Source organism: Diabrotica virgifera, chromosome 5, assembly GCF_917563875.1.
Source record: "Diabrotica virgifera virgifera chromosome 5, PGI_DIABVI_V3a".
Lineage (NCBI taxonomy): Eukaryota > Metazoa > Arthropoda > Insecta > Coleoptera > Chrysomelidae > Diabrotica > Diabrotica virgifera.
This window is the reverse complement of record NC_065447.1, coordinates 234,646,443-234,660,554: the sequence shown is the minus strand read 5'-3', so window position 1 is coordinate 234,660,554 and position 14,112 is coordinate 234,646,443. Positions and strand designations below refer to the sequence as shown.

General features: G+C 30.9%; 1 protein-coding gene across 6 annotated transcripts in view; it reads left to right on the top strand.

Moving 5' to 3' along the window:
* Positions 1–14,112, top strand: part of LOC114337069 (neuroligin-1-like) — a 616,817-nt gene that overhangs the window by 580,500 nt on the left and 22,205 nt on the right. For all 6 annotated transcript variants that reach the window (XM_050650872.1, XM_050650874.1, XM_050650876.1 and 3 more), the window contains exons 8-9: positions 11,819–11,957; positions 12,650–12,801. In XM_050650872.1, the coding sequence (XP_050506829.1) occupies positions 11,819–11,957; positions 12,650–12,801 (291 nt within the window). The remainder of the gene's footprint in view (positions 1–11,818; positions 11,958–12,649; positions 12,802–14,112) is intronic.

Here is a 14,112-nt window from a genome sequence, read left to right as displayed (position 1 = left end):
CGTTGCATGTGGTTGTCTTTTTAAAGACAGATCACATGCTATGTTTTTTTTTTGTAATGTACATTCTTGAGTTGGGGTTGATTTCATGTAATCGAATGAACTATCTTTCAGTAAAGTCGTCCCAGGAATGCAACTCATAATATTGGCAATATCATTTTAAAGTCTTCTACTTTAAAATGTATAATACAGGGTGAGTCATGAGGAACTGTACATACTCCTACCTCGTATAGAGGCCCCTATGGGGAATAACAAATGACCATTAAAAAATGTCTGCTCCCATTGTTTAATAATATACAGGGCGAGTTTCGCATTTTGACAGAAATTTGTATTCGTCATAATTTTTGAACGGTCAGATCGATGTGTCTCTTATTTTGGTCAATCGTTACACTATTGCCACCTAATCAACTGATTTATTCAAACTAGAAAAAAATCAGGTCCGGCTTTAAAAAAATTAGTTCGTTTGGGTCTTAGAAAAAATTTCACCCTGTATAATCTTTTTGAAAGCTCTAATATGAATTTTACAAATTAGACAAATAGGCAATTAAAATAAAATATTTATTTTTTTCCGCACGCGATTGCTTAATTTTTTATAAAAAAATCAAATTTGATTATGAATTAAAAGTTTGGTAAAGTGAACCATAGATTTAACAAAATTAACTTTTATTAACAAAATTAATTTTTTTTGGACAAATATTTAATTTATGTTACCACCAATCAACTAATTTATTCAAACAAGAAAAAAATCAGGCCCGGATTTAAAAAATAAGTTCGTTTTGGTCTTAGAAAAAATTTCACCCTGTATACGCTTTTTGAAAACTCTAATATGATTTTTACAAATTAGACAAATGGGCAATTAAAATGGCATATTTATTTTTTCCCCACACGATTACTTAATTTTTTATAAAAAAAATCAAATTTGACTATGAATAATTAAAAGTTTGGTAAAGTGAACCATAGATTTAAAATAAATAACTTTTATTACAAAAATGAATTTTTTTTGAACAAATATTTAATTTACGTTATCACCCAATCAACTGATTTATTCAAACTAGAAAAAAATCAGGCCCGGATTTAAAAAATTAGTTTGTTTGGGTCTTAGAAAAAATTTCACCTTGTATACGTTTTTTGAAAACTCTAATATGAATTTTACAAATAAGACCAATAGGCAATTAAAATGGCATATTTATTTTTTCCCCACACGATTACTTTTTTTTTATTAAAAAATCAAATTTGACTATGCATAAAAAGTTTGGCAAAGTTTTTGCATAGATTTAAAAAAATTAATTTTTTTTACAAAAATTAATTTACAAAAACAACGTTTTTCTTAAAATTAAAAGTTTTACCATTTTTTTTCTATAACACGTCTAGATCTAAAACTTCCCATAACACTTCTTTTGGACTCTATAATTTAACATAGACGTGATCAAATTGATAAATTTTAAATTTTTCCACCTAATTTTTGCGATTTACAAGTTTGCAACTTTTACAAGAAGAAGACTGAAAGTCTACAACAATTTTCATAGTCTTCACAATGGTAAGAGGTATGTGCTGTAAAAATTTCAGAAAAAAAATATTAAAATGGAACAGAGTTGTAGTTCTTTTCTTTTTCATTTTTAGGTTAAAATTCCGATTTTGACAAATTTGATTTTTTAATAAAAAATGAAGTAATCGTGTGGGGAAAAAATAAATATGCCATATTAATTGCCTGTTTGTCTTATTTGTAAAATTCATATTAGAGTTTTCAAAAAGCGTATACAGGGTGAAATTTTTTCTAAGACCAAAACGAACTAATTTTTTAAATCCGGACCTGATTTTTCTCTAGTTTGAATAAATCAGTTGATTGGATGGTAATATAAGTTACTTATTTGTGCAAAAAAAATTAATTTTTGTAATAAAAGTTATTTTTTTTAAATCTATGGTTCACTTTACCAAACTTTTAATTATTCATAGTCAAATTTGATTTTTTTTATAAAAAATGAAGTAATCGTGTGGGGAAAAAATAAATATGCCATTTTAATTGCCTATTTGTCTAATTTGTAAAAATCATATTAGAGTTTTCAAAAAGCGTATACAGGGTGAAATTTTTTCTAAGACCAAAACGAACTTGTTTTTTAAATCCGGGCCTGATCTTTTTCTTGTTTGAATAAATCAGTTGATTGGTGGTAACATAAATTAAATATTTGTCCAAAAAAAATTAATTTTGTTAATAAAAGTTAATTTTGTTAAATCTATGGTTCACTTTTTTTTCAAAAATTTTTCGACATATTAGTCCCCATTGCAACTGACGTGAAGGTAGTAGGTGCGTAGCGGCATCTGCTAAATGAAAGACTAAGTTTTTCAACCTAATAAAAATATTTGTAAGATAAAATATTTTTAAAAGATTTTTAATTGAAAAACTTATTAGTCCATTTCCCTGGTGACACCTCCAAGGCTTCTACAATATGCAAGCCAAATGGATGCAGCAGTGAAGACGAAAGGGAAGGAATTCTACACTATGCAATTCACAACCCCCATCTGCAGCTTGGTAAAGTTCCAACGGAAAATGGACCTAGTTACTCTATAGGAGTAATACTAATATAAAAATAAAAATGTATACCATTTTTATTCATTCAGTTGCGGTGCGAAACCAAAACCGTCTTAATTTTTACTTAGATTAGAGAGTGCAGCGAGCACTCTTATCGACGATTAAACTTAGTCTTTCTCGTTAATAAAATCATTTTTTTAGTAAAATTGTGGCTTATTTCCCATTAAAAATAGTTAAGAATTTTCTCTGTCTCTAAATGTAAACATTTATAATCAATAAACACTATGACCAAAATAAAAAAAATTCACAAGAGAACTTTGTCAAACACAATTGCGCTAATAAATCGTGACCAATAAGTTTTATATAATAAATGTAAAGACTGAAAATTAGTTAATTTTCCATAGACTGAAAATTAGTTAATTTTAGTTAATTTTTATTAGAAAGTTAATTTTTTTTCCATAATTATTATTAAAAATACTCTCCATTGAAAATGAATTTTATTATACATACGCTGTATCGGGAATTTTATTTTTAGTAATGTTTTTAATCAAATAACACGTTATTTTGTTGATTAAAAGAGCTTTTTGGAGAGCATATCTGATCAATTAGAGGTGAAAACGTTTTTATTTTGTGTAATTGAAACCAGAAAGTATTTGCTGATGAATTATATTTGCACTACGTGTTTTAGTACGTTTTACTGACAAGCAAACACAATTCCACGATTTTAAAAGCATATACATACTAAATATTTATAAAAGACAAAGATAAATATGTTACTGTGATTGAAATATCAATTGTTTCATTTTTAAATTGAACGTTTTTATTGTTAACGTGCACACGTTAAGTGTTAAATAGCCCTCATTTTTGGTGACCGTACATTGAGTATATAGGAGGAGTGCTTAGTGAGTTTGATGTAGGTCAACTTACACAGAATAATTAAAAATAACTGAGACTATGGACTGATACTCCAAACTGTAGTACAGTTTCGAAAATGTAGAGACTAGATTGCAAGAAATGGTGATGACCATTATGTTATTCGTGGTGTTCGCATATCCAGATAAGCTTTCATATGGTGTCATTTTTCTGCCCTACAATGATCAGCCTCATGTTGCCAAAGTAGTAAAAGAAAATATACAACTAAAGAAGTGAATATTAGAACATCCACCCTGTAGTCTCTATTTCCCGCCTTGTGATTTTAATACCTTTTGGCCACTGAGAAAGATGCACAAAGGAAATCGTTTTCAGTCGGACGAAGGAGTGTAAAATGCAGTAAAAGAATTCTTCGAGCAACACTCACAAGAATTATTTAAGCGGGATATACATCGGTTGATGAAAGAATTGGATAAATGCTTTCATTTTAGTGCTAAGTGCATTGTAGTGCTAGTGCTAATATATTTACCAATATTTTTTCTGGACCAAGGCAAAGTTTCAGTTGAACAAGCCTCGTTTATATGACCAGAAGAAGTGGCGATCAGGATGTGGTAAACAGCAAGCAGAGTCAGGGCCTATTTTACCACTAGGCCCGTGAGGCATTTGATTCGGGCCCGCATTTTAATGGGACCCGGAAAGATCCTCAAAAAATTTTTTATTGCATTAACAAAAAAAATTTTTTTAATTTTTTCATTCCACGAACAGCAAATGATAAATAATAATAATAAGAGTAGATTGCCTTGCCGGCATCAATAGCAATAAACAAAATTTTTAAGACACCACTTCAAAGGATTAACAAGAGGTAGAATTAACAAGAGAATTAACAAATATACTACGCACATTTTATTTAAAAAATAAAATTTTTGTTTAAAATGCACTACATTTAATATTTAGTTTGATGCTGATTTCTGCAAGGTCTTGCTTGCTTGTATTAGTTTTCAGTCCTGTGCTTCTTAAGTTCAACTAATCTATTCATCTATCAACTATTTATTTAACTATTAATTAACAACCAATCTATTAATTTGTTTAAACATTTACATATCTTTCTTAACTAATCGTTTTGTTATTATCATAAGTTAAATACAAACATTTAAGTGTAGTGAAAAACGAAAAAAGCAAAAATTAAGAGAACAGGAACCACAGACACAAAAAATGCAATATTATCATTTTTTACACCCCACAACAGTGGGCAAAAAGGAAATTGGTCTCCCCATCCTGTTTCTGATCAATATGTGGTGACTAGTGGTGGTGATAATAGATTAGTGAAAATAAATTATGTGATGAAGGGTGAGTTGCAATTAAAGAAAATGATGACTCCACTGTTGATTTTCAAGCGACTTCACCTGTCACAAGTACATCTCCGTCATCTCCTATACATAAAAAACGACAATGTCAATAACTCTTTTCCTAGAGATATAGGAGATTAGCCAATTTCAACAATATTTTATAAATAATCGACGGAATCAAAATATTGATAAAATTAGTGAGTGTTTTACACAACTGGATGATAATAAAACCAGAAATTTGTAAAGTGCGATTTTTTATAAAACGAAAGCTAATGGGGATAAATTATTTGCGAGAAGTTACTGTAGGTACAGTTGTTCTAAATATAGCCGTGTTTATTGTTACGTTTACAAACTGTTAAAAAATATCAATAGGACAGTTTGTTGTTATTCAACATGAGCGATCTCCTGAACATATTTCATCAATTGGCACGTTATTCAAATTTTATTGTTATTTTATCTATAATATACCAAATGTGCTCTATACCTATTCAAATTTTACTCACGTTTAAAAATTTGTATTTAAACAATCAAACAATTTTCAATTGTTTAAATATAAATTTTATTTATTATTAATTAAAATTTAAATTTCTGGTGCAACTATATTGCTATTAATAAAACTAAATAATTAATACATTTAAAAAAAGTATTATTAAGGGCCGGTTGTTCGAACGCTAATCAACAATGATCACTATCAAATATTTAATTACTGTCAAAACTGTCAATGTCAACTTTGGTTGGGTTGCTAAAAACATAATTGATTACAATTCTGAGACTATAATCAATTAATATAACAATAATTATTAACATAATTGATAATAAATCTCATAATTTTAATTAATTATGTTTTCAGCAACCCAAACAAAGTTGACATTGACAGTTTGGTGACAGTAATTAAATATTTGATAATGATAATTGTTGATTAGCGTTCGAACAAACGGCCCTAATAAGAGTATTACTAAATTATATTTAGGGGCCTGAAAATTGTGTAGTGCCTCGGGCCCGATTTGAAGTAAAATAGACTCTGAGCAGAGTAGGTTGTGTAAAACCAAGGATTAGTAAGTAAGTCAGTAATCCTTGTTCCTTCCATTGATATTTAAAAAAAATTTCGTAAGCTCTTAAAAAGCTCATAAAATTCGATCAGAAACGATATCCATATCAGCGGTCACTATATTCTAGTATCAAAATCATCGTCATTCAAAACTGTGAATATTGTACATACGTATTAACTCAAACAGCAGTTTCCGTTGCAAATATACTCGCCTTCTGGCTCAAAATAATTCACCAACACATTACTTGCATGCATAATTTTTCCAATTTGCATAATTTAATCCTTAAATCCCCAAACTTGACGTAGTTTCATCTCCAGTGCATGAATATTAATTTCAGTGAATTATTCTTTTATAATAATCTGGTAAATGAAGTTAATACGCGAAAGTTTATTATTATATTTATGTTACATAAAAAATGATAAAGACTTAATAAAATTTTAGAAATTTGCTTTAAAATGGGGCTTAAGGCCATCGGTACATAATTCGCAAATATTTTACGGCTATCCCTACTTTTTCTGTCTTTACACGACAAATTACGTGTAGTAAAATTCACACTGGTATGGATTTGTAAACATTACTAGAATGTCATTCTAGTTGACAATGTCATCATTAACTTTAAAGAGATGGCTTTTGAATGTTCTTGGATAACTGTTATTTGTATAATTGCAAATTATTAATTCAGTTAATAAATGTGATAATTTTTTCACTAACTATGTATTCAGTGATTGTAATAATTTATATGTACAACAAAAACTAATACTCAATCGAGAAAAGAGGAAAAGTGTTAAAGTGATTTTTTAATAATATATTGTTACTATGGAACGCTTACAATTATTTTAAACATATTTAACAATAAAATACTTGAATCACAGAATATAATCCTGATGTATTCTCTGCTTGGATCTTCCATAAATAATAAACAATAAATAACTTTTTATTAAGTTCAAGTCTTAATAGTATGATACAATTGATCCAAAAGATAGCATAACCCAGACATTCAAAGTGAAAGTTATTCTCCAACACCAAATTGTTCTATATGGGCCACATAATGTTCAGAAAAAAGTCACACCATTTTGAGCGTCGGGTTTGGGGGGAGAGGGGGGATAAATCGGTAAATTCGTAGTTTTTTAAGTTTTTCGTCAATATTTCTGAAACTGTGCAGTTTAGCATGAACAACCTTATATAAAAAATGTTCTACATTAAATTTGAAATAAAAAAGGCCCTATGCATAATCCTTCTAAAATGAACGGTTCCAATGTTACGGAGGTAGTATAGTATAATTGGTCCAAAAAAAGGCCTAACCAAGACATCCAAAGTAAAAGTTTTCCTCCAACACCAAATTGTTCTATATGGTCCACATATTGTTCAGTAAAAAGTTACACCATTATGAGCGTCCGGTTTGGGGGGGAGATGGGGAGAAGTCGGTAAATTAGTAGTTTTTTTACGTTTTTCGTCAATATTTCTAAAACTATGCTTTAGCGTAAACAATGTTCTACACAAAATTTAAAATAAAAAAGGTCCTACATAATTGTTAAAAAATCAACGGTTCCAGAGTTACGGAGAGTGAAAAGTGGAGGTTTTCGATACCTTTTATATTTTTTGGGAAATTGATTATGATTTGGGTGATGAGGTTGACGTTTCTTCAAGGGCTTATCACTAACATACCATCGGCCACTGAAATAGCAAATTTTATTTACAAAACACAATCCTGTTAAGAAAATTTCTTTCATCAGTAATAATATTATAAATTGCCCAATAAATATAAAAAAAACCTTCGCTTTTCAACCTCCGTAACTCTGGAACCGTTGATTTTATAATAATTATGTATGGGATCTTTTTTGTTTTAAATTTTATGTAGATCATTTTTGTATAGAACATTGTTTACGCTAAAGAACAGCTTTAGAAATATTAACGAAATACGTAAAAAATCTACTAATTTACCGACTTCTCCCCCATCTCCCGTCCCCCCCAAACCGGACGCTCAAAATGGTGTAACTTTTTACTGAACAATATGTGGACCATATAGAATAATTTGGTGTGGGAGGAAAACTTTTACTTTGGATGTTTGGGTTAGGCCTTTTTTGGACCAATTATACTATACTACCTCCGTAACCTTGGAACCGTTCATTTTAGAAGGATTATGCATAGGGCCTTTTTTATTTTAAATTTAATGTAGAACATTTTTGTATAGAAGATTGTTCATGCTAAACCGCATGGTTATAGAAATATTGACGAAAAACTTAAAAAACTACGAATTTACCGATTTCTCCCCCCTCTCCCCCTCCAAACCCGACGCTCAAAATGGTGTGACTTGTTTCTCAACATTATGTGGACCATATAGAACAATTTGGTGTTGGGGGATAACTTTCACTTTGGATGTCTGGGTTTGGGTCTAGTTATACCATACTATAAATCAATTATTTATCAAATACATTATCAGTAGTAATTGCACGAGAGCTCTAAAATTATTGAATTTTTCCCGAGTGACACTTTGACAGTTTTAATTTCACGAGCCAAAGGCGAGTGAAATTATGTCAAAGTGTCACGAGGCCAAAAATTCTATATTAATTTTAGAGTTCGAGTGCAATTTGTTGCGATTATTTCATGAATAAAACTGTTCAAAACCAAAATTTTATTGTAATTTATTTATGTAAGTACAAATTAGTACAATTTAACACAAAGTTTTTATAAATATTTGACGATTGAAAGTTATCACTTTTATAATTTTTAAAACATTAATTGTCATTAATGTCACTGAATGTATTTTTTCGTAGCAACGAAGGGCATCTGACGTAATATGCTTGACGACGGGCAATTATCAAAAAAGTTATCAGTTTAATTTAGATTTCTGTAGCTTTCTATTGGTCAGAATCTCCTATGAATGAAATAATCAATATTATTTAATCAACAACTCAAAATATTCCCGATGCCATGTCAAATATTTAAAATATTTAAAACTGTCACTGTCTTGTCATCATATTCTATGTGACTCAGTGCGTTGTATGACAAAGATAGCGAATGTTCAATTTGGAAAATATCACCACAGACATGGTGTCCATTTTTTTCGAATCCCGGAAAAGCTGATGAATGTTTTTAAAAAAATTAAACGAAGAATGAAAGACTAAATTATTATCGAGGGCCGAAAGTCCCTTAAAATAAATAAAAAGTTTCTTTTGAATGAGATATTTGAAATTAAAAATCACACTACATTTTCTCTTAGTTTTTCACCCCTGTAACTTATTAAAATAAACATTATAGAAGTTTTCAGGGACTTTCGGCCCTCGGCAATAACGTAATCTTTCATTCTGCGTTTAAATTTTTCAAAAATACTTACTAGTTTTCTCAGGATTCGAAAAAAATGAATCCCCATTTGAATAGCATTGCAGCCGAAAATACGTACCCATCCCCTTAAGTGATATTATGTGAACCTATGTACCTACTGTGTGATATTTAAAATGCATCACCAAATAAAACATAATCACCTAAAATCAATTTTGAAGATATTGATAAAAAGATGACAAAATGAATGGTGTAAGAATTTAAAAAAAAATAAATTTTATTCTTTCTTCTTCTTCTTAACGTGCCCTATCAAGTCCCCTTGACGTTGGCGATTAACATGGCGAAACTGTCTCTGTCTCGAGCTATTCTAAATAGTTGTTCTGCTTTCTTTATTCCTGTCCACTCCCGGATATTCTTCAACCAAGAGGCTTGCTTTCTACCAATTCCTCTGCGTCCTTCGATTTTACCCATCGTAATAAGTTGAAGAATATTATACCGGTCTCCCCTTACTACGTGTTCAAAATAGGCCATCTTTCTATATTTGATGTTATTAAGCAGCTCGCGGGCAGCATTTGCTCTCTTAAGGACTGCCACATTTGCCAGCATAGCCGTCCATGGTATTTTCAGTGTACGTCTGTGCAGCCACATTTCAAAGGCCTCCTTACGATCATTGGTGGATATTTTTAATGTCCATTCTTCGACACCACACAAGAGGACTGACCAAATGTAACATTTAATCATGCGCTTTGGAAGTTGAAGTTGCAACTTATCATTACAGAAGAATGACCTCATTTTTAAAAATGTCGTGCAGGCTATCTCGATTCTACATTTTATCTCTTTATCTGGATCTAGTTGTTCAGTAATATGGCAACCAAGATATTTAAAAGTGGGTACTCTTTGAATTATGTCACCATCAACATATAACCGTGAATCTTGATGGGCCAAACGACTAAATACCATGTATTTTGTTTTTGAACAGTTTATGTTTAGGCCAAACTCTCTTCCCACTGTGTCAATAGCATTTAAAAGGTGTTGTAATCCATTCATATCATCACTTAAAATAACTGTATCGTCTGCATATCTGATTGTATTTATCAGAATTCCATTAACTTTCACACCCCATTCCAAATTATGCAGCGCTTCCTTAAATATTATATATGAATATAAATGAATAACAGTGGGGACAGTATACAACCCTGTCTGACACCTCTTTGTATTTTGCATATTTCTGTTGATTTTCCATTTATGCAAGCTGTCGCTATTTGACGCCAGTATAATTTTTCTATGATTCGTACATCTTGACTATCGACTCCTTTATCCTTTAATATTTTAATTAATTTGTAATGTTGTACTCGATCAAAGGCCTTCTCATAGTCAATAAATACAGCAAAAACGTCTTTCCTTTGACCTCGGCGTTTCTGCAATAATACATTTAGTCCAAAGGGTGCGTCTAGTGTTCCCAGTCCATTTCTGAAGCCAAATTGTGTTTCATCCTGATCTTCTTCACATTTATCTCTGATTCTACTGTGGATGATACGTAGAAAGATTTTCAAAGTGTGGCTCATAAGGCTTATCATTCTATAATCGCTACAGTTTTTCGGACGTTGTTTTTTGGTAGGGTTATGAATTCGGACTTTAACCAATCTTCAGGGATATTTTTTTTATTCTTTCTACTTATGTCAAAAATATTTTTATTGTGGCCACGATGAAAAGACGAACTTACTTAAGTCAGATAAGGAAGAGAGAAGGCAGAAGAGGACTATTATGGTGATGGTATATTATAATCAACGATTCGATAATCAACTATCGATAGTTGTATTGGCTACCATATTTATGTCTAACCATTATTATGTCTAACTCTGTCGCATATTTATAAAAGTTTTTGTGGTTCAATGCGACAGAAAACTAATATCGTTTTGAAAGATGAAGTTTTTCAATCCTAATAGCAAGATTAATAATATTACTACGGAGTGCAATCCAGCTCTCTGAATCGCGATTTTCGATTCTTATTGGAATCTCATCGGAGAGAGCGCAGACTTGTTCTCCATATCCTAACTGACCAGCACCGAGAGCTTTTCCCACACATTGCAACTCAAACAAATAGGGAGGGTGACTAGCGTCATCTGGCAAATAAAAGATGAAGTTTTCTTCCGTATTCTAATTGAAAAGTAAGATTGTTTTGCCTTCGCATTGCAACTGAATAAAAATGGTATACATTTTTATTTTATGGTCGTATTATTCCGTAGAGTAACTAGGTGCATTTTCCGTTAGAACTTTACCAAGCTGCAGACGGGGATGTGAATTGCATAGTGTAGAATTCCTTCCATTTGTCTTCACTGCAGCATCCATTTGGCTTGCAAATTGTAGAAGCCTTGGAGGTGTCACCAGGAAAGTGAACCAATAAGTTTTTCAATTTAAAAATCTTTTAGTAATATTTTTAATATTTTCAATATTATTAATGTTGCTATTAGGATTGAAAAACTTCATCTTTCATTTGCCAGATGACGCTAGTCACCTACCCTATTTCTTTCAGTTGCAATTTGTGGGAAAAGCTCTCGGTGCTGATCAGTTAGGATATGGAGAACAAGCCTGCGCTCTCTCCGATGAGATTCCAATAAGAATCGAAAATCGCGATTCAGAGAGCTGGATTGCACTCCGTATTCTAATTGAAAAGTAAGATTGTTTTGCCTTCGCATTGCAACTGAATAAAAATTGTATACATTTTTATTTTAATATCGTTTTGATTTTAGGGACGCTACCCTGGATGTTTTAAGTGATGGTCATACGGCGGCTCCTCTAATCAGGATAGGATATTTACATAGCTTGAAAGGAGGAACAACTTTTTTCTTCCATTTTCAGCATCACAATGGGGAGAGAGATGTTCCTATGGTAAGTGAAAATTAAATAATTAAATCTATTAACTTTATTAACATTGCCCATTTTAAGTATGAACACTTTCCATTTCATGTTAATATATGTGAAAATTATAAGAGAAATGTAGGTATAAGAGAGTAACAACTAGTGTTAGGAAAGGTGTGGGAGAGACTGATAAATTTCATGTGAAACTAGGATTATACCAGGGCTCGGTTCTTAGCCCTTATTTATTCTCATTAGTGTTTGATCAGATAGCACAGAAATTATAAGATACCTAGTATTCCCTGGTGGTCCCTAATGTATGCTGATGATGTCGTGAATCAAATTTAGAAAGAGTGGTGCCACCTTATGATGGTATGGTCATGTTAAACATCTAGACGTTAGTCATCTAATATGAAGAATTGTTGAATATCACTTTTCTGGAAGAAGTTCCTGGTCATTCATCATTACCAAACAGTTCCTTTACGTAATTCTTCTAATTCTTCTAATGTTTCTAATTTCAGAGTTTTATTCACTAGTATCCTTTCAGTTGTATGCATTAATCTCTTTGTCTTTTTTTTGCGAATGGTAGCTATTTTTCTAATTAGCTTTGATGTGCAAATTGAAGGTGTAATCCTTTTCTCTATTACCTACTACATAAATTACGGAATAAACGTAGCCAATCTGCTTAGCTAACGAGTAACATCATTTAATTTGTATTGTTACAGAGATTTGGGAGCGTAAGAGGAGATGACCTTCCCTTTGCTCTGGGCTTCCCCTTGACTGGTGCTGGGTTCTATTCTCCGTACAACTATACATTCAGTGATGCTGCCATATCAAAAGCCCTGATATACTATATTAGTAATTTCGTCAAAACTGGGTAAGTGATTTTTTATTTAATACTACTAGTCGAGGAAATGAAGCTGAAAAAATGGCAAAACCTCGCAATTTTTTCGTCCAGCATCGATTTGTACAAAAATTTGGGATTAGGCTCATTACACCCTCTAGTTCATTTTCTATATTGAGCCGTTGAACGCTTTTGGTTTTTTAAGGGTGAAAACTACCCCTAATTGTAAAAAATTATAAAATAACATTTTAAACTTTAATATTGTCAACATTTGTTTCCTATTAGTTACATAATGATTGTTTTATGCTTTAAGATATACTATCATAATATTTCAACCCTTAAAACCAACCTTGTTGGAGCTATATATAAAAAATTTACTTCTAAATTCTAAATACTAAAAGAATAATTTCGGCTTACATCGATTTACATAAAAATTTGGGATTAGGATCATCTCACTCTGTACTTTATATTCTATATCATGCTTAAGGGCGTTGATTATTTTTAGGGGTGTAAACTACCCCTTATTGTCAAAAATTATATAAAAACATTGTAAACTTTAATATGGGTAAAATTTGGTATTGATTGGTTAAATAACGATTGTTTTATACCTTAGGATATAATAGCATAATATTTCAACCGTTAAAAACCACCCTTAATAACATTACAGTTTTTATAAGTAGATATTTTAATAGATCTATACAGAAAAAAAAAGTAGAATTAAAGAATTACAAAAACATTTATTTGCACAAAAATACGAATTTACAAATATGTACAAATACAAATACAAATAATTTTTTAGTCATCTTCCAATATACGAACCGGTGCTGTGGTATTATACATAAAATATGTATATTGAAAATTATCCATAAGCGGACTATCCGAATTTTAAAAAAAAATTCGTTTTATAAACATAGCTCCTTCATTTTTGGCGATAAAAAGTTTTTTCAAAAATGAATTTGTAGGATTTTTGAAGGGTTGTAAGACTGTGAAAACTAAATACCGTAAGATCCCTTTTTTTAATTAGGGTGGGTCTAAAGGGATAAGGGGGTGTTTGCTCGTAAATAGATGTTTTAAACAGCTATACCTCGCTAACTGTTCACTCTAATAAAAATTTATGCATAAAGGAATTTTAGTTATTAAAACAGCTACAATTTAGTAGTTTATCATTTTTTTTTTCGTATCTTCAGTATTTTCTGAGATATGTTGAAGTAAATGGTGAAAAATGGGAAATTCCAAAAAATTAATTTTTCTTTAAACTCCAGTTTTTCTAAAATTAGGCCTTTAAATAGGTCAGACTTCTTGGCTGTATTGATAATCCAAATATAAAAGGCACTACAGAAAGCA